General features: G+C 36.7%; 1 protein-coding gene across 50 annotated transcripts; it reads left to right on the forward strand.

The window, feature by feature from the left end:
• The first annotated feature begins 279 nt into the window (after nucleotides 1–279).
• LOC129576830 (serine/threonine-protein kinase Genghis Khan) lies at nucleotides 280–25,935 on the forward strand. Of its 50 annotated transcripts, XM_055462600.1 has the most exons (26): nucleotides 609–660; nucleotides 774–962; nucleotides 1,576–1,611; nucleotides 9,454–9,744; nucleotides 9,968–10,374; nucleotides 10,474–10,578; nucleotides 10,729–11,368; nucleotides 11,466–12,220; nucleotides 12,355–12,498; nucleotides 12,592–13,066; nucleotides 13,215–13,386; nucleotides 13,484–13,590; nucleotides 18,454–18,507; nucleotides 20,400–20,509; nucleotides 20,640–20,777; nucleotides 20,894–21,079; nucleotides 21,219–21,623; nucleotides 21,731–21,826; nucleotides 21,910–22,186; nucleotides 22,310–22,738; nucleotides 22,917–23,108; nucleotides 23,207–23,392; nucleotides 23,474–23,567; nucleotides 23,700–23,914; nucleotides 24,160–24,278; nucleotides 25,417–25,935. In XM_055462600.1, exons 4-26 carry the CDS (start codon nucleotides 9,702–9,704, stop codon nucleotides 25,531–25,533), a joined length of 5,466 nt encoding a protein of 1,821 aa, XP_055318575.1. In that variant the 5' UTR covers nucleotides 609–660; nucleotides 774–962; nucleotides 1,576–1,611; nucleotides 9,454–9,701; the 3' UTR covers nucleotides 25,534–25,935. The 50 variants fall into 50 exon arrangements, with proteins under 50 accessions (XP_055318591.1, XP_055318587.1, XP_055318600.1 ...); XM_055462606.1 differs by lacking the exons at nucleotides 609–660; nucleotides 1,576–1,611 and adding an exon at nucleotides 520–569; XM_055462601.1 differs by having other exon boundaries at nucleotides 522–962; nucleotides 1,410–1,611.
• Nucleotides 25,936–26,223: the final 288 nt, after the last annotated feature.

Raw genomic sequence — 26,223 nt, forward strand, 5'->3', positions numbered from 1 at the left:
TGTATATGTGTGTGTATATATTGGTTTCAATATAGCCGATTCTAATACGTTTCCAATTCAAATTGCGACAACATAGTGAAATTGAATGGTTGCGTTTAACAAAAATCACGTTGGGTGGCGCTATTCACCTATGAAATTAAGCACACAAACATGCCGCACACACGCATACACATACAAACATACACACACACACACACACACACACACACACACACACACAAACACGTACTAATCGACAAACCGACACACTGATGTTGTCTCGAAAATCATGAAAATCAGCAAAAATTTCAAAGATGGTCTAGTACAACATACGCACACAATGGCATACAACACACCACAACACTATGAATCGAAAAGTAAACGCCAAGTGAAGATATCCGCATACACAATCGCATCATACACATCACAACACACATAAACACACACGATACACACGCACACGCACACCCATCATCATCATCATCATCAACAGCACAAATGCTTGCTATTCATTGTCGTCGCGCATAGATGCAAATGTATGTGAGTACAACTATCCAATCCATTAGAAAAAGACGACAAAACCCTCTCTTGTATATCTTTATTTTTCGTTCAGTCAGTCACACAGTAGAGCAAAAAAAAATTATACAATTAAACAACAAGAGAAATTTTTTTTTGTCTATCGTATAATATCGTCGTTCGATTTTTCAGTGTTTAGTTTTTTTTTTGATTTTTTTGATTATTCTGTGTGATAGTTCGATGTGTTCTTCTCTCACCTCTCTCGGTTTTTTTTTTAGTTTTTGTGATCGTGTCGCATAGAATTTCATTTGCCATTTGCTCAAAATAAAACACACGAGAAGAAGTAAAAAAAAAACACACACACACAGCGAGCGAGTGAAGTAGAAGCAAAGCAAAAAAAAAATTGATTCGTAAAAGAAAAGAAAAAAGAAATAATTTCATGTGAGAGGGAGAGAAAAGCAAATGAAGTAAGTAATAATAAGAAGAAAAACAACGAGAGACAGAGAGCAAAGAGAAAAAAACCACCAAAGAAATAATATGAAGAAAAAATGATATCCATAGAAAAAGGCGAATAGCCAATTTCTACATATGTATAAAGAAAACACAACAATTTCTATGTGCAGGCCAGAGAGTCAAAATTGAAGAAATATAGAAGAAGAAAAAAAAACCCCGAAACTGATATTACACAGTATATTTATCTATTTATGTGTGTTTGGCATTTTGGTGTGTTTTCATGTGAAAATGTCGCAAAAGATTTTTTCGTCGACACCGTCGAAAATTACAACAAACGAACACATAATTGCCAATATCTGAAATTTCGATATAGTGACGAAGTGACTTTAAAACAAAGTTTATTTTTTGTTTCATTCTTTTTTTCTTATTCTTCTTAATTATTTTACTCAAAAAACCAAAAGGAAAATAACAACAGCAGCAACAGCAACAACAATAATAATATTTTTTTTTTCATAATCATATATAAAACAACAAACACAAAACACGAAAACGCTATTATTAATATGGTCGTGTGTATTAATATGCACACATGAATGCGAACAAAACGAAACGGAACGGGAACGAAAGAAGTAAACATTGAAAATATATATATATATATTGTATGTGAGTGTTTTTTTAATCGCATTTTTTTCCTCTGTGTCGAAAACTTCTTTTCTCTTCTTGAATTGTTTGATGGTTTGGTTTTATTTAGTTTTGTTTTTTTTTTTAATTTCTGTGCTTCGTTCTATATAATTTGTGTGTGTGTGTGTGAAATGCAAAACTCAAAATTGGCCCAGAAAATTTGGCTCCCTTCGAAAAGTCTAAGCCAAAAGTCAAAAATGTCAGGTATCCGCAGTTGATGTGTGAGCTCAGCGAGCCCATCATGCCGCAAACAAATAATCAATAGCATTGAAAGGTGATTTAATGTTAGCTCCGGTATAGCAAAATTTCACCGCGGGGGCCACGGTTCAAAGTGAACGAAAAAAAAGTGTCGATTGAAAATTGATTGAAAGAAGTTTAAACGTGTGATCGAATGGAATTCATCGACCCAAACCATCTATCGATACCATCTGAAAGTTAAACTTCATGCCAAACGAATTGAATCAATTTCATAATCAACAATTAATCGATGCAAGTGCTTGTTTCGCCATCAAATTTCCATTTTTATACCTTTTCCTCTCGTTCAGCGGCTGTCCTCGGCACATGAATTTTCCCATTGGCAAGTGTCTCTCAAACAAATCGCTTACGAACATCATGTTCTCCTATTACCTCAGAAAATCAAAAGTCATAACCAAATGTGAACGTAAAAAAAACCAACAACGAATACGTCTCTTCAATCACAATGTCAGACCGATCGACGCAGAAATATACATTTTTTTTTCTCTCAGATGAATTGCGATGTTCTCATGCAAAATTTATCAAGTTCGCCGAGTGAATCATCGATTGTAAGCGCGACACAGCGGCGATTCTAACGGCCATGATAATGACGACGACTACGTTTTCGACGTCGTCGACGACGGTGTGTATGTTGTGTGTAATACTGCCCGTTGTGGTTTTTTTTTTCTCTGGAATGTGATTTAAGTAATTAAAACGAAAAATTCCATATATACACACACCCCAATTGAGACAACCACACAAATATGGCCCATCAACGATGGAATTGAGTTAAATAGTCACGAAAATTGTCGATTAATAGCAGAAAGTGAATGAAATGCAAACGACTTGATAATTGTTTGGTCGAAAGAGGCGAAAAATATATATAATAGACGATACAAAAAAAAAAACAGCAACAACAAAAACAAGAACGTGCGTAATAGATGGGAATTTACAGGCATATAACAGCGGTTTAGCGGCGAGTAGAAAAGAAGAAGAAAAAAATCGAAACAAATGCCATAAACATAGTATCGTTTTCATAACATGATTCATAGTTCACTTCGCTTTGCATTAGCCAACAGTCACATAATCCAACTGCCGAACCAAACCATGCACGCTGCTGCTGCTGCAAAAGCCCCAAAATCGACCAATGGAGACAGAGACAGAACGAAGAAGCAAAAGGAAAAATTCACATTTTTTTTTTCTTTTCAGACATACATATATAGAGATGTATATATGAGCTAGCTCGTAGCGAGCAAACATACGATTGCAAATTGATAGTTGAAGCTTTAAACAACGAAACTTACAAGAAATCAAACGAATTTGTCGTGTTCAATGATTTTGAGTGTTTCGTTGTTGCCGTTGCGGTTGTTGTTGTTGTTTTTATTCGGTTTCGTTGTCTCTGTCTTGCATTTTCAATTTGCAAACACATTTGGTTTGCATGGTTCATGCATTCTCCCCGCGTTCACCTAAAGTGTTATATTGTTGGGTACCGCTACTACGGCTCCGTTGTTGTTATTATTAGGTCACGACTAAAAGTATACACAATGGAAAATGAAACTTGTGTGTACTCTCCGCTGTACAACCGCCACACATGCATTCATTGTGGCGTACAAATAAAGTCAAGTCGTACAACAGTGAATAAATATGAAGAGAGATAGAGACGAGAGAAAAAAAAGAACACTCACACAATCTATGGCTCCATTACGGAACAAAAAAATAATTCACTATTCATGGCATACAGATCCCAAAGAAATTGATTGTCTTGGCTTGGTGCTGTTGTTGGTGTTGCTGCCACCACCGCTGTTGGTGCTGTTGGCGATGAGCGCATGGTATCGAAGTTCGCGCGCACAGTGGTGTTACTTCTATTCTTCTTTTTTTTCGTTCTCTCTTCCAAAAAGAATCAACCGACGAAGCAAGAACCATACACACCATTCAAAAATAGTAAACGGAATATATTATCTAATTGATTGAGGAAAGAATAAGCGAAGGAGAGAGAGAAAGAAGAATAGAAGTCATAAAGAGTGCGTAGTGCGTGTTGGGTCGAAATATGAATGATCATCACGCTCTGTATATGAACGGGACGCTACTAACCAGTCAACGAACAAATGACGACAACAACAAATGAGCCAGTTGTTGGTATGCCAATTTGAAAAATATTGAAAGAAATCGCGTTCGCCATCACACACGAAAAAAAAATCCTAACGAGTTTCACGTGGATGAGTGTGTGCAAATGATGCGCGCGAGCCTTTGAAAAATGAAGAGTTTGTATCTCTTATTTCTGACTTTGACGCAAAACACTTTTCGGCATTGAATTTTGTCTCTCGGTCGAGAGAACTACAAAGGCGACGACGACGACGACGAGGAAGGAGCAAGTAAAAAAACACACCACAACAAAAACAACAAGCAAGACAATAGCTAAATAAGATAAAAATCACATCACATGCCTGAGTCATGATCGCACTAGATTCAATTCAGATGCGAAAACGAAATTTTTTGCTTCGACTTTGTTAATAGACATTTAATCGATTGGATCCGTGTAACTAGCGGGCCTAAATAGGTTCCACACACAGAGCCACCAGCTCCTAGTCGAAAAATCTCCGCGGCTGCTTTTGCTTAGATACAATGAGACTGTCGTTTTTCGTCTCGAAGTAATCTGTGCCAATTTTCATCGACATCGTCGACGTCGTCGGCGACGTCAAGATCTAATGTCTCTCTGTGCGCAAGATTTCTTTTTCATTCGATATGCCGTTCTTTCCGGCGTTTTACAGGTTTGTTTTGTGCTTGCGCGACGACTACTCGTTTCATTTGCCGCTCTTATAACGACTTCCATCTAATGCGAATTTGCTGCTTTCCATATCTTATTCATTGATTGCAATTTGAAGAAGAAGAAAAAAACAACAACAACAACAACAACAACAACAGCAGCAGCAGCAACGCGAAGCAAACCACATCGACCAATCGAAATTCAGCGAGACTAAAATCTCGAATTTGCATTCATGCGATTACCTTTTCGCATTTACATTATTTTTTTCTCTTTCTGCAAATCGGTTATCGTTTTTCCTTTTCATTTGTGGAGAGTCATTTAGCTCGTTTGGTGCATTCGCTTTTGTTGTTGTTATGCATGCGTTTGTTTGTTTGATGTTGTTGCTGCTGCGATTTTTTTTTGCTTCTTCTTCTTCTTCTTCTTTGTCATTTATCTGTGCGCGCTTGACGAGAGCTCGTTCGCGACTTTTTCTGCGAATCAAATTTAAAATGCCCAAACTAAATTTGCAATGCGTTTTCGATTTTTCGTGTGTGCAAGATGCGCGCATGGTGTGCACTCGGCAAGCATCTACACACATCACATTGACATTCGGATGGATGGATGCTTTTGTCGTCTTTCTCTCTCTCTCTCTCTCTCTTTCTCTCTCTCTCTCTCTCTCTCACTTTGTGCTGTGTTTCGGGTGCAAATTCATGCAATGTGCCTCTTGGCTTGAAATCAACTAGACTCGTTAACGGACACACGGGGCATGTGAATTTCTAGACTTTTTCCTCTCACACACACCTTTTCTTGATGTGTTTGTTTTGACTCTTGCCACCGCGTGCCATTGCTTCCAATTCGCGCTGATTCTTTTTCGGTGCAAACAGAAGGTTGCAGACAACGAAATGTGTGATTTCTTCTTTTCGGTTGTATGTTTTTGTTTTCGTCTTCAAAATGCGTGCGCTTGGCAATCAGTGTTGTTGTTGTTGTTTTTTTTTTGGATAAAAAGCCGCACGCTGATGTCGATTTGCCAAACAAACCACAAAAACAGCAACACAATGCCAATCGAGAAGAAAAACCGAACACAACGATTAAGTTGGCAAACGGCATTTATGATATACGCAGTGCGCGCCCGACTTAGATACAGATTAAATTTGGTTCTTAATCAAATTACGGTTCGTAGATCTATTTCAGCTTTGTTCACTTCGGTTTCACCAGTTATAATCTCGTTGCTCTCTCTCGTGCAAGACTCAAACAGCAAGAAATCACAGTCCGCGCGTTTGACGAAAGCCAAAAAAGAATCGACGAAAAACTAGAAACACATCAACAGAAACGAAGGTGAAAAAAAAACGAAGAGAAAAGAACCACCTCATTCAAAGGCAAATCTTTTTAAAGCAGCCCATTTGCATTTTTGGTTGTTGTGTGTGTGTGTGTGTTGTGAAATGGCAATCATATAGAAAAGAGAGAAAGAAAAATAAACCAACGACGAAACAGAAACAAAAGCACATAACATAGTTGTGCAGAAGAATCTGAGCTATTCACGGCAAAAGTATTAAATTATGCAAACTTCAGCTATCAATAATATAGTGGATTTGATTAATAAAAGAATAGCGGTGGTGGTGTGGCGGCAGATCAATAGAGGAGAGAAAAAACGAGGAATTTTTACACCATCAGCAACTTGGAATGTTTGTTGTGTGATGCGAAAATGATTTTGTTCACGATAAAATCGTTCAAAGTAGAAATGTGATGTGCGTGTGTTTGTGTTTGTGTCGAACGGATGTCAAAAATCCGAAGCAACAAATTTTTTTGGTTGATTTTATGGTTGATAAATTTTGGCATCGAGAAAAATTAAGACGCATTTGAAGAAATCTCACGCCGAGTGAGTAATCTATATATACACGCGCAATTGCATTCAATATTCGACAACAGACATAACAAAAGAATGCGTTTCAATCTTCTTTATACTCTCGTTTCCCGCTCTCTCGCTCTCCTCTCTCTCTCTCTCTCTCTCTCTCTCTCTCTCTCTCTCTCTCTCTCTTGCCGTGTCTGCTAATTTAATTTTGCGGCATCGGACACCAGTTTTTAGCGAGTGATGCGCAATCGACGTGCAAAAATCGAAAGTACGCATTGAGAATGTAGATATAAAGGCGGCAATTGTATTTGCAGCACAGCATTCGAAAAAGGAATAATATTGACAGTAAATTGCCCACAAGGATAGTTTATTCGGTGGAAATGTTAAACAAACAATAAAACTGATTCCCAAACAAAACACAACATCGGAGCGAAAGGAATAAAATAAAAGAAAGAAAGAAAGAAAGAAAGAAAAAAAAACAAGCAGTAAAAGCACCCGATGAATGTCATAATAATCGACAGCGAGCGTCGATATGGCTTTGATGCATGTGTTGATCGAATCGCAATATTGTTGTGGTTTAGTTTTTCCATTCAATTGTTTTCATTGTTTGTCGTGTATTGCGCTCGATATGATGATGAAGTGAAAGAGAAAAATAGCACCAACAACAACGACGTCGACGACGACGACAATAACAAACGAACATCAAAATCCATAAAATATATTAATGGCGTCAAACCAGAAGTAGTTATTTGTACAAAGGAATTTCAAATAGGAAAATATGCACGGGGCAAATTGAAAATAACGATAGAAAAGAGGGCGATCGAATGAGAGAGAGAGAGAGAGAAATAGTTCGAAATCGAGCAGCAAAACTACAACAACAGTAAAATTATTATAACTGCGACGTCGTTTACGTCGAGATATGAATTCATATCGAAAAATTTATATTATTAACTAAGCATTTCGAACTAGTGCGAATGAATTGACTACCGTGTTGCTGTTTCTGCTGCTGTTGTTGTTGTTGTTTTTTCCTGTACATGGGGTATCCGTGCGCGCATACGCACACACACACACACAACAAAATAAAATTTTCTAAAAATAATAATTCTATTTATAAGAGTCGATCTAGGGGAATTTAACTCTTACGAGTTCAGCATGTTTTCTGCCAGTTTGCTTGATTCGCGGAAGTTCGACGCGTTCGTTGTACGTACTGACGCGCACGGTCACAAGTTTACACAAGTTTGTTTATGGTTTTGCGCGTTTTTCAAGTTGTTATTTGACAACTAAAACGCGTTTCAAACTAAAAATCGGTTGTTTACGTGTATAAAGATTTTTCACATCCTTTCCAAAAGTTCAAAGATTTATATAATTATAAAATGGACAAAGGAAATATTTTTAAAGAGCTAGAGAAAGTGTTGGAAGAAAAAGTTAATCCAGATATAATAAATGGAACGACTGATGTGTGCGCGTCGTCCAGCTTCATGTTTGCACACGAACTCGCGCGCGTTCGCGCATGTTGTTTTAATACGGAACTTGTCAACTGAGTGGAATCATGCAAGTTCTCTGGTGAATGTAACAATTTCGTGCGCGTTTATATCATTTTTTTACAAGTTTTCACGTAGTTAAATCCCCCTAGGAGTCGATATATAAATTTTTTTTCATTTACTTCGGTTAATATTCGTTGGCTCTCTCGAGCAACAACAAAAATCAGAAAAACGGCAACAGTAAAAAACAACAACAACTGTACCATTCAATTAAAATATTGAAATGTATACCCATTTTTTTTTCTCTTCAAATTGAAGTGAATACGCACACGCATATTACCAAAAATGAATTCATGTGCATTGAACAAATGTTGTTCGTTGGAAATGGGCAAAAAGAGATCATTCAGAAGGCACATTCGCATCAAATCACGCACTTTTATGTGAAATCACACGAATGAAACGAAGGAATGAAAATAAAGAGGAAGAGAGAGAAAGAGAAAAAAAAATCAATGAAAATTACGTAGTTGTTGCGTTTTTCTCTTCAGTTGCCTTAAACCTTAAAATAAGAGAGTGTTTAAAGCGCGCGTAAATCCATTCGTTGAATGCTGTATGTGCCACAACACTCAATACAATATAAATAAAATTAATTTCAATTTCCTTTGTCACATGCCATCGACATTAAGCCAAACCGATACGGGAGAATCTCTCTTTCTCGGTTGTGTGTGTGTGTGTGATTGAGAGTGCGTGTTTATGGTGTGTATGTGTGTGTGCCCGCTTTCCCACCCGCTCAACCGTCAACCTATACAGCACAAATTTAATAAACATAATATATAATATTGTGTGTGATCGGGAACAAAAGGAGCTGAAAACCGCATGTACAATGAGATTGCAATTTGGGCCAAACGATAAGCAGCGCTATGGGATAAATACCAAAATCAACAACAACGACAACAACATCGACAGCGACAATAGCGACAGCAACGAAAAAAATATTATATATTTCGTATGCATTGGAATTCGATTGATCATTTGAACTGTGTGCTGTGTGTTTATTGCAGTGATTTTGCATAATTTCCCCTTGCGGCCATCCGTAGATTTCGAAGAGTTTTAGACATGCATAACTGTCGATTTTTTCTCCCTCTCTCTCTCTCTCTCTCTCTCTCTCTTGCTCTTTTCATTATTAACATTATTATTATATATTTTTGTGTTTTGTTTTGCCTCAATTTGAAGCATTTTCCGTAATGCTCGCTTGTATAATTTCATTGACGGTTTTGCACAAAGCCAAGCATTTTTTTTTACTTGATGTACGATCTTTGTATGTTTTTTTCCTCTCATTCAATTCGTTGAATGAAGCCAGAGAAGAAAAAAAACCAACCGATTTTGCCATCAAGTTCCTTTCGCCCTACTTCATCTTCATATTTTATGATTTATTTGCTTAAGAAGAAGAAGAAGAAGAAGAAAACGACGAAAAAAAACACATTTGTTCACATCAACCGTTTCGTTCTTTCCGTTGACAGATCACGAACTATATATTTGCGAAGACGTGAATTGGACGAACAATTTAGGCCCTGATGTATTCATAATCGAAATTGCGCGGCGGCACACTAAACAACAACAACAACCACACACAAAACAGAAGAGATAAATAACAACAACAACAAGCTAGCAAAACACTGAACCCAAAAACCGTCAAACCGATATTCAACTCGTGGTGCATTGGTACGGAATACCATACGGAAAATATGTTTAAAAACTTCCGTTCAATATGTCTGATGTAAAAGCCGATAATATTATGAGAGAAATGCCTGGTAAGTGTTTGAAAATAGATTTCAATTTGATTTTTTCGTCTACTTCTAATGATTGACTCATCAAAATGGATTTATCTCTCTATCTGTGTGTGTGCGCGCCTTTTTTTCTCTAATGGTTTTTTCAACATCTTTTCGATGCAAACTGTTTATTTCTCTCTCTCTCTCTCTCTCTCTCTCTCTCTCTCTCTTTCTCTCTCTCTCTCTCTTTCGGTTCGTTTTGCAGCTGCTGTATCTGGTTTGAAGCGTCTCCGTCAATTAGAATCAATAATTATCGAAAATGGTGCGTCTAGCGTTCTATTGAGCACAGGCAACAACGATGAAAAGTGTACCAATGCATCGCTCGTCCATCCAGGTAAAACATTATCGGTTGAGGCGCTACTTGATGCCCTGATTGTGCTATACGATGAGTGCTGTAATTCATCGCTGCGGCGCGAAAAAACCGTCAACGATTTTATTGAATTGGTCAAGCCGGTCATTCAATTAATCAAAAATTTACGCTTGAGCCGAGATGATTTTGAGGTGCTGAAAGTGATTGGACGCGGCGCATTTGGTGAAGTATGCGTCGTACGAATGACATCCACCAATCAAGTATTTGCCATGAAAATTTTAAACAAATGGGAAATGCTCAAGGTAAGACTTCGTCGACAACACGAAACGATTTCGCGCCACTTTAGCTGCAACTGAAATTGATTACATTTTGGTTGTTTGTTTCTTTTCTCTTTCGATCAGCGTGCTGAAACGGCTTGTTTTCGGGAAGAACGAGACGTGTTGGTGTATGGCGATAAGCAATGGATTACGAATTTACACTATGCATTTCAAGATGAAACCAATTTGGTATGTGTATTACCATAGTATGAACAATTAACACGTCGTGTTTAGTTGTTTTCCCTCTTATAATCTGTCACTCAGCCCAACACACAAAATTCTAAGAATATTTCGCTTTCGATTTTCTTTTATTTTTTTTTATGTCTCTCTCCCTTCTAGTATCTTGTAATGGACTACTATTGTGGTGGTGATCTATTGACGTTGCTGAGCAAATTCGAGGATCGTTTGCCCGAAGATATGGCGCGATTTTATATAACCGAAATGGTGCTCGCCATCGCTAGCATACATCGTTTACGATATGTGCATCGTGACATCAAACCGGATAATTTAGTATTAGATGTAAGTGGACACATTCGCTTGGCCGATTTTGGATCGTGTTTGAAATTAGGTGCAAACGGAACTGTGCAATCGAATGTAGCGGTCGGTACACCCGATTACATTTCGCCAGAAATACTTCGTGCCATGGAAGATGGACAGGGTCGTTATGGGCCCGAATGTGATTGGTGGTCGTTGGGCGTGTGCATGTACGAAATGCTATACGGTGAAACGCCATTTTATGCGGAAAGTTTGGTCGAAACCTATGGAAAAATTATGAATCATAAAAATTGCTTTGATTTTCCGGCCGACGACGGTAGCGACTATCAAGTGAGTGAAAATGCAAAAGATTTAATGCGACGATTGATTTGCCCGCCCGAATTTCGTCTCGGTCAAAATGGCATTGACGATTTCAAATCGCATGCGTGGTTTGAAGGTGTCGATTGGGAAAATATTCGTTCGGGACAAGCGCCATATATACCTGGTAAGTATCTTTTTTTTATTAAACTATAATATTATTTAAAATGAAAAACTATCTAGTATAAAAGAGTCATGTCGTTCATATTTTCGAACATTTGCAGAAGTATCAAGTCCAACGGACACATCAAATTTTGATGTTGATGACAATGATGTACGCTTATCGGATGCCGTACCACCGGCCGCCAATCCAGCATTTAGCGGTCTTCATTTGCCATTCATCGGTTTTACATTCACGCAATCCAGTTGCTTGTCCGACGTTGGTAAAATCACGCGAACCAATGAAATCCAAAATAATGATCTGCAAAATGAATCGGATGCCGTGGACAATAACATCGATATCCATTCAAGTTCGGAAGCATTGCAACATTATAAAGAACAAATCGATGCGTTGACCGAACGAAATCGTGAACTCGATAGCAAAGTGAAGGTACTTGAACTGAACGAAAGCCAATTGAAAGCCGTATCGAATGCGGCCGCCGATGCACAAGCGAATGGTCAGCTGGAGGCGAAAATAATGGAGCTCGAAAAGTTGGTGCGTCAATTGAATACGGAAAAAGAAGAATTGGCCCGTGATAGAAGCGACTCACATGATCGCCTCAGCCTACAGGACAAAGAACTCAACGATGCGCTTAGTCAACGGAAAATTGCAATGGCCGAATATGCTGAAGTTACCGACAAATTGTCCGAGCTGCGCACACAAAAGCAAAAGCTATCGCGTCAAGTGCGCGACAAAGAAGAGGAGCTCGAGAATGCAATGCATAAAATTGATACGCTTCGCAATGATATGCGCAAAATGGAGAAGAGCCGTCGAGAATATGAGAGTCGGATCGAGGACGTTATTGCCGAAGCAACAAAGGTATACATTTTATATTTGAGCAAAGAAAGAAAAAAAACAAACATCATGCGTACGAAAAACGTCCGCCTCTTTTCTTTTTCCCTCGAAAATGTACGAAATTACATTCGTTCCTTTTTCATATCATCTGCTATTAGGAACGCAAACTTAGAGAACGATCCGAAGAGTATTGTCGACAGCTGCAGATGGAAGTAAGATCTCGTACCACATCAGATCTAGGCTCGTCTTCTTCATTGGGCATGTCATCGGATTCATCTCGAATGGAAGTGGAACGATTAGAAGTGAGTGTCTCTCAATTATAGCACCACAAATGTGGTCTAAACAACACCGTTACATTGTAAATTTCCGTTTTCTTTTCGCCTATGTTTGCACAGGTGCAATTTAGTGAAAAATTGAATCAGCAACAAGCGCGTTACAATATTGAATTGACGGCACTGCGTGATCAATTGCTTGAGGCGGAAACGCAACGTGACATGATGCAAAGAGAGATGCAACAATTGCGTGAACGACTGGATTCATCACGCATTGAATCGATTACCGATTCGGAAGAGACAATCTCAGAATTGCGTAAACGTCATGAGCGTGAAATGAAAATTTTGCTCGACGACAACCGTAAATTAATCAATGAATTGGACGTTGTGAGTGAAACAAATCGTCGCATGCAAGCCGAACGCATGCAAATCGAAAATGATTACGAAGAGCTTCGTAGCAAACGGCAAGCAATTCATCAATGGGAACGGCAAATATCTGAAGTCGTGCAATGGATATCCGATGACAATGATGCAAGAGCCTATCTTCAAGCATTGGCTGCAAAAATGAGCGAAGAACTAGATTATATTAAGCATTCAGGTAACCTTAAAACATACATTCAAATCTCAACATCGATTTTTTTCTTTCTTTTTCCATTCAACTACACTGAAACTGGTTTGAAATATCTCAACTCATGGCAAACGAGAAAAAAAAAATACTAAACAAAATTTTATTTGGGCATTTGTAGGTTCTCTTCATCAGCATACCTCGGACAAAAACTGGCGTAATCGCCGTTCACAAAAATTAGACAAAATGGAATTATTGAATTTGCAAAGCTCATTGCAAAGCGAAATACAGGCTAAGGCAGCCATATCAGAAGAGCTTAGCCGAACCCGAGCCGATTTGATGGCAGCACAAAAGTAAGAATCAGAGCAAAAAAAAAAATGCAACGGAAAAAATGATGCAATCTAATGAAACGGTTTTCGTTCTGTTTTTTCTTTCTTGTTTTTCTTGCAGAGATTTACGCGAAACGCGACAACGATTCGATTCGGTGGGTAGTGAAATTAAGCGGAAAGATAACCAAATCCGTGAGCTACAGCAAAGGCTGGAATTAAACGAAGGCTGTAAGTGTCCATTGCAATTTCATTCCCTAATCTTTGTATCTATATCTGTCTATTTATCTATCTCATTCAACACATTTTCAAAACTGGTTATAGTTTTTTCTTTTTTTTTTTTGTTCATAAATGAAAGTCAAACCAAAAAAAAAAAATGGAAAGAATTTTTAAGGTTTTTTTATAGTTTGCTTTTGTCCCCAAATTATAAGGTATATGTATGTTCGTGTCAGTCAATTTTAGGTAGTTAGATGAATTAGGCTGAAACATTCATAGGTGCCAGATGTATTTATCTATGTCAAGAATTTCTTTGTCCCAAAATCTGATCGAAGTCTCAAAGAGTATATAAATTTTTGAAACGAATTGGTTATTCTTGACTCAATCGCTTTGATTCCCATTGCAAAATGATTCCCTCTTCCCGAATAAAATTAGACATACAAAAAGTTTAATATCCAAATATCTTTTTTCGGTGTAAAAACACAAATCAAACCCAAACTAAACGAACACAATCGATTTCGAAAACAAACAAAAAAACAATTGACGATTGCCACAATCGAATCGAAAAAGATATGAGTAGTGAAAATGAGCAGCCGCAGAAGATTCGAGCAAATCGATTGAGCAACCGGGAGGTAATGCTATCAGCGGCTGTGTTACAAAACATGAATATGCCGTCGACATCGGCTTCGGCGTACGGCGGATATAGATGCGGCAATCGGCTGCCGTCGTCGGTATCAAGTGAAACGGGCGAAAGATCAAACGATAAAAGCGAAAAAAGTTCAAAACAAGCGTCAGCGGCAACAGAACCAACGTGGTCATCGTTGTCATCGTCGTCGGTGGCGGCGGCAGCGATAAATCGTGTGAGCGGCCCATTGAAATCAGATACAGACGAAAGCGAGACAAACAACGACGATGAACTATCTCTGTCCCAATACGAATTAGATATAATGAATAAATACTTGAATGAAATGTGCGATAGTGATGAGAGTAATGAACAAGATGAAATTGTTAGCGAAAATTTGAACGAAAAATTAGCAATCGCTGCATCGATTTGCATTGATAGTGGCGATGACGAAACGCACGCTAAACAATCCGATCGACAACTAAATGTTGACGATCAGTGCAATGGGATTCATGTTGAATCGGACACACAATCGCAATCGCAATCGCAATCATATTCGCAAGATGCAACCTCATCATCATCATCATCGTCATCAACAGCGCAACAACAACATGTGTTGTCCCACCCTAGTTCGAATGCCAATGCAATTGATGAAATGCAATGCACACAAACAAGTAGGCAATCCGGATTTGATCAAGCAAATCAATCAAATGCTATGATTAACCAAACGATGCAACGTAATGCTATTGAATCGGTCCATTCGCCGCACGACACGCATAACGATGTTAACAATAATAATATTAGCTTGAGTAGCAACATAGGCTATAGTCATAGCACAACACACAGCATAGATCAACGAAGATACAACAACAATAATAATCACCAAACAAGTGATAGTCGAAGACATTGCGATAATAACAATCGTAGTAGAACTAACCCAAATTCGAATCGCGATAACAATCGCATCACTGCCAATTTACCCATCATTGTTGGCATTACGTCATGTGTCTGGGGTCTATTCTTCTATGCTGCGAAAAGCTTTTATTCAGACTTAACCTGAACAACCATACACATACACCAAACCAAAAAGATCACACACACACACACACATATCAAGCTCTCTTGCTCGCTCTTACACTCGTTCTCATTTTCGTAAGCACACTATCGATCCGAATTACGTTTATTACACACTGTTTCGCGTGTCATATCAACAATTTGATGAAGCCAAACCAAAATGAATCACAAACATCACACAAGATTGATAATCGATGTCCCCATACACACACACACACACACACACATACAATATGCAACAAATATGCCGCCAGCAGGCGGCAATTACATCTCGATGCCATCGTGTAAATTGGTTTGGAAAAAAACCACAGTGTGTTAATTTGCCATCGTAATTGTTTCCAATTGGTGTTTATTCTTGTGAAAAGAAAACCAGGCCAAAAATTCCCTGCAACGAATTTACTGGACGTTTTTTGTTTTCGTTTTCCCTAATATTTTTCTGTTATTGGTGTTGTTGTGAAGAGAGCTGCAGTGTTAGCCAATTGTATATAGCATGATCCCCCAAGTCTCGATCGAAATGAACATCTAGGGGCTAGGAACAAGTTGTGTCATTCGTATGTATTCGCATGAATTCATGCGTTCGTGGCTTTGTTATTGTTGTTGTACACTCACTGCGCTGCGAATGTCTCGTATACACAATCTACAAGAATTCACGAAAATTCGTACGAATTCGTCTCAAGCGCTTGTGTTCTTACCCCCTAGATGAACATATTTGGACGCACAGATATCTCTTTGGATATCTTCGGTCCCTTTCAAAATTTCTTTTCTTGAAAAAAAAACGCCAAAATTACTCTTGATCTCTTCACATTTCCAACGCACTAACCGGCTCGATTCATTACAATGATTTTCACTCGTGTCAATGATTTTGCAGTTTTTTTCCCTCGATTTCTGTCTTTGCTCTTACTTAAACTGGATTTGAAAATTCCAATTTAGATGTGCCCTATATTCAGCTGATTGTATCATGTTTTTATGTATTAATTTGTTCAATGTTTCTATCGATTCCTCAACTATTATCGTAATTGTCGCTTCCTGTAATTCGCTATTGCGTGTGTGACATCTGCTTAAATCACAGCTTACCAAAGAACAAAAAAAAAACCAAACATCATCTCAAAATATGATTTGGTGTTAATAATTTCGTTTCATCTCGTGCTAAACTAACCATAATCAAAACAAAAAACAGAACAAAATCAGTGACGTTCGATGTTTGTGTGTGCGTTTCTAATGCGTTTCGTATCATGTCTATTAACGGCTCCAAAAGACACAACAACCCCATATATAGTGAATGAGTTTCCAATCGAATCCCGTTTTTCTTCTCTTTCAGATGAAGTGAAAAAGAAAAAACGCAAATACAAACGAAGAAATAGGAAAATTAAAGTGTAAGCGAAGCAAGAAAACCAAACTAATTTAGGTGATTCGAATAAAATCAAGAATCCAAGCGAAAAAGAAAGAAAAATCAACGCACAAAAAAGAACAAAAGAATTTTTTTTAATAGAAATTAAGAAGAATTAGAGTGTACGGAGTATAGTGTTCCAGAGTATGCGCGAAATGATGAAACAAAAGGTTTTATCTCTATCTCTATCTCTCTGTTTTCCGGACAGCGGGAATAATGATTATATATGTGACGCGATATTTTCTTTCTTTTCCACTTAAGCAGCAAACCAAATCGAGAGAGAAGAAAAAGAAACCAAACACAAAAATCTTTTGATTATAAATTAGTAGAAATAAATTGCGAAAACAATTTTTGAAAGTCATTTCAATTATTTTCGTCCAAATTGAGTACACAGTACACACACACACTTTTAACCTGCGGCAATTTGACTTTGGTGGCCGTAACATACGATCTAGTCTCTTTACTCTATAATTTATTCAATGTATTACACATTGTGCTCATACAATGTATTGCACATTGTGCATAAATGCTCGAGAAACGCGATTTGATTGACAAAACGATGTATTGATGTTTCCTCCCCTTCAAATTGAACGCCTTGAAAATTGTTTCATTTTCTATTTTGATTCAATTTTCGAATTGAGAAACAAAATTTTTTATTAATTATTACTTTAACTATTACGAATTTGTTGCTATTAGTTTGTTATGATTATGTGTGTCTCTTCTGGTTCAATGTGAAATCAATGCTTTCGAAAGTGAGCGATGAAATAATGTTTTTGTACTTGAGTGTCTATTATCGTTGACTAGGACATAAGAACTCATGTAGCCTTCTTGTTGAAGAAAATCTTTTTGTTTCAAATACAATACCGTCTTTTTTATTCGATCTCCCTCTCTCGCTCTATGCTCAATTCATTTTCAATCATAATGTGTGTCTATGAATTTATTTGTTTTCAATGTGTCTATTAAAGTAGTTCGAATAAATAAATACATATCGATCGAAAAGCGTCGAAAAATCAATTGAAATAATGTCTTTGCGATGATGACGATGGCAGCAATGGCAGCAATGGTAGCAGCAACGATGACGACGGCCACGACCACGATAAACAGTATAATTGTCCTCAATTCAGTACTCATTTTGATGATTAGAAACAGCAATCGTCCCTCAATATTTTTTTTTTCTTTTTTCATTTTAATTACTAGATCATTGAAAATCGAGCGCGTTCACACTCGCTTGTGCGTTTACTCCAAAACACTCAAAACTGAGAGTGATGAAAGCAGTGCAAGCATAAATGGAATTTAATTGCTCCATTTGCCCAAATCAAGAATTAAAAACTCATTACATGTGAAATATTATCACACACAGCCGAATTGAATCCAAAGAGAAAAATAAATAAAAAATTACATATTTCCCACAGCAGCAATTCATATGTGTCACACGCTCGTTTTGATTTAATGATGTTGAATTTATTCGTTTTTCTTCTTTCATTTCTGATTGATTCAATTAAATCGTACAACTGTTCATAGATTGGATTGTCAGCGAAAAAAAAATGCATTGCATTCATTGGATTCTGTTGTGTGTGTTTTTTTCTCTTATTCTTTCTTTTTTCTTTTTCTCTTTTTTCTCTTTTTTCTCTTTCTCTCTCTCTCTCTCTCTCTCTCTTTCTCTCTTCCACCCCACCACGTGAAATAAATTTTAAAATTACCGTAAAACACCCCGAAAATAAATGAATTTAAAAAAAAACCAATTAAATGAAAAACTCTGTCGAATTTCCGAAATGCAAACGAAAAATTATGGTAGCGCACATTTCTGGAAGATCGACGATGAATGCGTGGCTATCGAAAACCACAAATGGTTTGTTTGCTAACTCAATCTTTATTTCACTAGTCTATCCAATGTCTGTTCTGTTTCAATGCATTTCGCTTTATTTTATCGATTTTCATGCAAATCAAATGTTTTCCTTTCGTTAGCAATGTTTCTCTTGTATTTGTTCCGTATTTTTATTTATCTTCTCTCAATAAAAATAAAACAACAACCAAACATCCAAAATTCGTTTCGATTTTATTTCCCAACAAGGATGAATCGATAGGATAATGAAATTTGTTGAACTTTTATTCTCTTCCTTTTTGTTACAACTTTTCGAAATCTTTTTTGATTGATTTTGTTTTGAAACAAGTTTTATAAGTACAAAAAAAATTGCTTCATAACAAAAACCCCGTGAGAAAAAAACAAACAAAAAAACGTATCTATGTGCTTATATATAACATTTTATAGACATCATGCACATGCACTGTAAGCAAAACGCTTTTGTTATTTAATGATTTGATTCATTCATTCAACTGGCTTTCGCTCTCACATTTATACCCAACAGCAAAATGACTAAAACACATTTTTTGCTGATTTCATTCGTTCATGCTTTTGTCTCGGTTCGATAAAATTGAAATCGAAATTATTTATTGTACAGAACAAATCCGAACATTTAGACCAAACATTCATTGGATGAACCATATTCTTTATTAATTATTATTAAGCTTTTGCTTAGAATGTTCCATTTAGTTGTCATTAGATCATTTAGTAATTATGAATGTTTTCGATTTTCGCACGTTTCGGAAACGAAGGATGAGTTGTCTTCTTTTCATTTGTTAAGGGTTGCAGTTTTCAGTTTCAAAGATAGAACATTTCATTTGATTTCATCATTAAATCGGTGATTGTTGCAGCGAAATTCATTTCACTGTTAGGGAAAGTTTTTTTTTCTGCATTCATTCATATCACGAAATTTACACATTCGATTCAGAGACACAAAAAGCAACACAAATCCAAAACAATTTGCTGATCTTTGTGATATGAATTCGAGAAATTCATTCTCGCCTAATTGATTCGAGCTGTTTTTTTTTTCTTATTAGAGGACTTGATGAAGAAAAAAAAATCCGCCATCATGTATTCTAAAATATTATCTGTTGATTTGTTAATTGAATTTCGTTAAGCTTCAAATAACTCGTTCTTCAACTCTATAAAAAAAAAATTCAGTTTTTCGATATAATCTCTTGTTTTTCATATATATTTATAGATTTAGTTTAGTTTCTATCAAAATTTAAGCTGTAATAATTTTATTTTAGTAATGAACTAACAAACAAATTTCGTTTTTTTTTCTATTTTCATTCTCCATCATGTATTTTGTGCGCTGTACTTAATCCACTGTTCAAAAACAATGTGTGGCGTCATTAATGTTTTTTTTTTGCGTTTTGACTTCCGCTGACTGCGTGTTTTTTTTTCTGTGTGTGTGTGTTTGTTTAAATCGAACGAAACAAAAAAACCGTTCTGAAACAAAAAAAAATAAAAAAAAAAAAATTCTCGAACAAAAATTTTCCAAACACATTTTGATAACATAAAATCAATAATAATATTAACGTTATATTGTGTGATTCATCTGCTAACGGCATTTTTCGTTCATTGTGTATTTATCTCGCCATTCGACATTTCATGCTGTTTCTTTTTAAAAACCAAAAACACAATTAAACCAACAACAAATACAATATACAAACACTTGAATCATCAATTGATTTGCGCACGCGCTCGTCGCACTCTTCGTAAACTTTTGACATTGCCGCGATCGAAATATCAATTCGCTTTTTAATGCACACAAATGCAACGCAAAAATTAAAAAAAAAACAATGTGCGTCAACTACGATCCAATATGCACACACACACACACACACACACATGTACACAAATAAACGCACAAACAGTCCTTGAGAGACCGTCGTCGCAGATGTCCTATCTGGATCATTTCTTGAAGGAATCAGGCAGCACGACCAACACCACGCACACCACATCTTCAACCATTGCAATTAATATGGTGAGTTTTGAGCCGAAAATTCATAATACATATCGAAATAGTCGATTTTATCCAGGGATATTTCCCTTTGTACATTGAAAAAAAAGTAACGAAAATTCCAAAATAATTTTCTTCTCTCCATTTCACCCAGCTACCATCATCGAATTCGATATCACAACCGTTTCAAGGAAATCTTCAGAATCAATCATCGACCAGTTCGTCATCCAATAATATCCACAGTCAGCATTATCAGTCACAAACACAAGTATATGCAAATCAACAAACACCGGTATGAATCAATGAACCCAGACATTTTTATCTCCATTGTTTTTCATTCAATTTATGAGTGTGTACAATTTCAATTGATTTTTTGTTTGTTTGTTTGTCCTTTTGAAACAAACACAGCAAGCACAACAGAAAATGGCTCAACCACAAACACCACAACAACATGCAAACACAAATCCATTCACGCAGCCACAAATGATGCTTCATCGTTCGGGATATTCGATGGAGAGTGAAGAGGGTGACATTGAGGATAATCCAGTTCACAGTTTGTCCAGCTCGAAGAGTAATTTGAGCGAAAATTCACTGGTAAGCAACGAACGTTTTATTTTACGAATATTTTCGACATTCTTTGTTTGGAAATTCCGAAACACTTTGTAAAGAAGATATTTTCACTTGATCATTTTCATTTGGTAAATTACATTGGAATGTTGTTACATTTTCACAGGATCAACATAGCGTGCACAGTACGATGATCCAAAAGCCGAAGATGCATCAATTTTTGGTGCGAACATTCAGCAGTCCGACCAAATGCAATCATTGCACATCGCTAATGGTTGGCCTGACACGACAGGGTGTTGTTTGTGAATTGTGCGGTTTTGCATGTCACACCATTTGTTGTCAGAAAGTTCCTACCACGTGTCCAGTGCCATCCGATCAAACAAAGCGACCGCTTGGAATTGACCCAACACGTGGCATTGGCACGGCATACGAAGGCTATGTCAAAGTACCGAAAATGGGCGCGGTGAAACGCGGCTGGGTCCGTCAATTTGTTGTTGTTTGTGATTTTAAACTATTTCTGTACGATATAACAGCCGATCGAAGTGCTTTGCCCAGTGTGCATGTGTCACAGGTGAGAGAGAGAGAGAGACCGAGAGAGAGAGAGAGAGGACTCATATAACAAACATTTTCGCCATCTCGATATTGAAAACGAATACTTAACGCACGTCTGCATTTCAGGTATTGGATATGCGAGATCCAGAGTTTGCCGTAACTGGTGTACGAGAAAGTGATGTCATTCACGCGGCGAAGAAAGATGTTCCATGCATTTTCCGGGTAAGTAAATCAACATGATGCAAACATTTCGTTTGAACAAATTTCAAACAAATGATCACACTTTTTTCACTCTTCGTTCACAGATTACAACATCGTTGATCGATGGTGGCCTACCATCACATACGCTAATGTTGGCTGACACCGAATCGGAGAAAGCCAAATGGGTGGTCGCTTTGAGCGAGTTGCATCGCATTCTTAAGCGAAACAATTTACCAAATACAGCCATATTCCGTGTGCGTGAAGTATTAGACAGCAGTTTGTCGGTGCTTCGTGGTGCTCAAAGTGCGCTTATCATCGATCCAGACAGAATATTGCTTGGTACTGAAGATGGCCTATTCTGTTTGGATTTGGACAGAAGTGGTAAGTGCCAATGGATTCGATTCGGATTGACTTCAGTATTTTTTTTCTTTCCTTCAATTTTGATTGGAATAGCCCGTACTTATACCCAAAAAATACTTTATATATCCTTCATTTTCATAACAGAAATGGCGCGCATTGGCGAAAGTAAGAAAATAATTCAATTATGGCACATCGTTGAGGAGCAAATATTGGTGGTGTTGTGTGGCAAACAGCGGCACGTACGTTTACTACCGATACGTGCACTTGAAGCCACCGACGTAGAATGGATTAAGGTGATCGACTCAAAGAATTGCATAACGGCTTGCATTGGTATCATACGCCGAAATCCGCAGCCCGTTTATTGTATTTGCATCGCATTGAAACGACCAAATAATCAAACGCAAATCATTGTCTACGAAGTGAATCGCAATCGAACGCGTCACCATAAAATGTGCGAATTCACCGTTGCTTATCCGGTGCAAAGTCTTCAAATTCTGTCCGACATGCGATTAGCGGTTGGACATCAAAGCGGTTTCACGGCATATTTCCTACAAGGCGAAGCACAAGCAATGTGTAAGTAATCCACATGAGCAACGAGCGACCAAAATCGACGATAATGCAGTTGATCGTAACAAAAAACTAACTGCATTACCGCCGTCAGAGATTTTGGCTTTGGAAAAATTCTATTAACTCCTAGTTTACTGATGTTCAAATTGCTAATTGATGTATATTTCGCATTCATTCGAAACAGCTTTAGTGCATCCAGAGAATCAGCTGTGCGCATTTCTCAATTATTCGGGCGTTGATGCGTGGCGAGTCATTGAGATTCCTGGCCATGGTGAATTTTTGCTCGTATTCCAAACGCTTGCGATTTATGTTGACCTTCAAGGGCGTAAATCACGTGATAGAGAAATTATGTATCCTGCATTACCAACACATATAAGTGAGTTTCCACTTGCATTTGAATGCCAAAAATCGACAGAAAAGAAAGAGAAAAAAAACACCTCTATCCAAATGTTGCAATTTTTTCTTCATTTTCAGCTTATTGTGATGGTCATTTACTAGTCTTTTCCGAAACACATTTGGATATTTTCAACACACAGACAGCCGATTGGGTCCAATCGATTGGATTGAAACGATCACGTCCATTGGCTAACCATGGAAATGTGGCCGTCACATACATCAATGACCAGGCGATGGTCATCTATCTGGCAAACATGCATACAAGTGCGCTGCACATATATTTTGAAAACTGATAAAACCTTGTGATCGGTTGAAAATTAACTGGTGAACATTTTCATTTTTCAGGAGAGTTAATCAACACTCATGGCGACCGAGAAGGTCGAGTGAAACCAAAACGACGATTCTCATTGCGGGAAACCAACAATCGACCGGCACGAACGTAAGATCTCTTGCAAAATACTAAGCCATCTTTGCCTATAAAAAAATAGACGAGGAGATGTACAGAATTGAAACAACTTTGATTGACCTGTATGATTTGAACTGTTTTTTTTTTCTATTTCGTGACATTTAGGACGGATCGACGATCAAAATTAATTTCAGCGCCAACGAACTTCAATCATATATCACACATGGGCCCGGGTGATGGTATACAAAAACAACGACTTCTGGATTTGCCAACCACCATCGAAACGGCCGATCAAACGAACCAAAGAGTTTCAACATCGATGAGACATGCTCCGGCACCACCACGACAAGCACAAAGGCCTATTCTACCACCATACAACGGTAAGTGATACGGATAAAATCCGTTTTATGCATGAAAATTCAATCCAATCAAGGGAAATATTTCAAGCATGATAATCAATTTAACTTGAAAAAATCAACAACAATAACAATAAAAAATCCATTATTTTTATTTTCGAATACCTAACAAAATGGGGTGAATTAAATGTGGCTTCATTATTTCTTGTTTCAACAAACGAATTTAAATAATACTAAATGTCTCTATCTTTCTTATTTCTCAAATTTAGGTGCTAAGCGAGCTGCACCGCAACGTCCACGTGAACAGCCACCATCTTTACCAGATCACCATCTGGGCAGATCACCTAGTCCATTGGGCAGTATGTCTTCCTTACATGACGTTTTGAAGGTAAATGAAACATTATAAAAAAAAAACAAATCTCGCATCGTGTTATTATATCTGTTTTGTACTTATAAATCATATACTGTAGCATTACAAATAAGAATTGCAAGAATTAAACAAACAAACAAAGAAAAATCAAGAGCAAAAAAAAATCGTTACAAAATTAATTAAATAATATAATTGAAAGAAAGAAAGAAAAAAATATATAAATAATAAAAACATTTGACCTATTTGATGTAGTGATTCATCATTATTTTGTGTCTAATTTGTTTTTTATCGACAAACATTTTGTATACATATTATATTACTCCTTTTTTTTTAAATGTGCTATACATATTCAAAAAGAAAATAGGACAATTTGAAATATTTATTATTGCTTTTTATCAGTTTTTTTTTATTATTATTATTATGATTAAAATTATATCAGTGCTTTGTTGAGCTATTGAAGGGCATCCAACAGACAAAACAAAGATTTATAAGTGAAAAAAGCAAACAAATTAGATTAGTCCTATAAATAGAAAAAAAAAAATATTTATTTCTTTTTTTATATCGTTTATCATTTTGTAAACAAAACCAATTTCGTAAATGTATTAAAAGGAAACTTTTTTTTTACTCTGCTGTTCGTATAAACAAAAAAATATACATACTGATTCGAATTTTTTCTTTGGCTGAATGTAGTCGCTTCCAGAAAAGAAGTTACATAGTTGTTTTCTTTCAATCGTAATTTTGTTTTATTGGTATTTTGTTGCTTATCTCTTCCCCCATATTGGTTTGTTTTTGTTTTTTTCTTTCTTGTTTAGTAATAAATGTTTGGTATCGTTTGTGATCAATGCTTGCTCAATGCCTGCTCAATGCCTGTTTGATCTTTTAGATTGTCTTTTTATTTATTGTGTGTGTATACATATATTGCTTTCAGTTCTGTCGCTTCCCTACTTTGTTATGTGAATTTCTATTATTGCAAACATTTTTATATGCGAATTTATTTTGTTATTATGTACGTAAACTTGGTTGGAAAAACTGCAACATGTATTCCTATTTATGACATATGGACAATGTTGATTGAAATAAAAAAAAAAAACAGAAGAAAACAAACATCCATGTCTGATTCTTAATATTCCAAATCTGATACTAACCGAAAAAATAGGTCGTTGATATGCAGTCAACGGGTGGATCACGTCATAGTGTAGCCAGTAATTCGAGTTCGGTATCAAGTCCACCATCACCATTGAATGATCGTCTCAGCTCTAGCTATGACTCCTAAGCCATTTCTCTGCTTCATCATCAATCGCCAAAACCATCAATCGACACCATCCTCAACCAGTCACACTGCGTTTTTCTCTCCTCCTCCCCCCCCCCATACAACGCTTATACTCAAACAAACAGAAGAAATAACTACTAACAAATGCCATCCATCACATCAATTTCAAATGACCAATCAAAAAAACGCAACAGGAACAAACAACGTTTCGAGCATCAATATAAAACACAGCCGTTATTCTTGGTGAGAGAGCAAACATATAACTGGAAAAATTACTGCGAACATCTATTTCGAAGATACACGAAAATGAAAATGAAAAGTAATAAAAAAATACACAAACTCAAAAAGCAAAAATCAATTTCAATTATCAATAAATTATTATTATAATAAACAAGCAAAAAAAAATACGATAAATATCCAAACAAACAAGCAAAAAATATCATATACGCATTCAAAATAGCAAACATGTAACACACGCTCGTCAAAAAAAAAAACAGAACAACCGATATCCAAACCGATTCAAGATCAAAACGATGACGAAACGAAAGAAAAACTAGTTTAAATTGAGAACAAAACGAATATCGTACCGAATTAGACAGATAGATGTAAACAATAACAATTTTATATGACAAATGGAAAAAAACAAAATGCAAACATTTCCGATCATGCATCTGAACACACACACACACACAA

The sequence above is a fragment of the Sitodiplosis mosellana genome, unplaced genomic scaffold (genome assembly GCF_009176505.1).
Source record: "Sitodiplosis mosellana isolate CC-2019 unplaced genomic scaffold, AAFC_SMos_1.0 Smas_scaffold_6191, whole genome shotgun sequence".
NCBI classification, from domain to species: Eukaryota; Metazoa; Arthropoda; class Insecta; order Diptera; family Cecidomyiidae; genus Sitodiplosis; species Sitodiplosis mosellana.

Excerpts from the sequence above, each read along its gene's own strand:
- LOC129576830 (XM_055462596.1), top strand. The coding sequence starts at position 9,702 with ATGTCTGATGTAAAAGCCGATAATATTATGAGAGAAATGCCTG. Across the intron at positions 10,579-10,728 it reads TTCAAGATGAAACCAATTTG|TATCTTGTAATGGACTACTA; the intron begins GTATGTGTATTA and ends TCTCCCTTCTAG. Across the intron at positions 12,221-12,354 it reads TTATTGCCGAAGCAACAAAG|GAACGCAAACTTAGAGAACG; the intron begins GTATACATTTTA and ends ATCTGCTATTAG.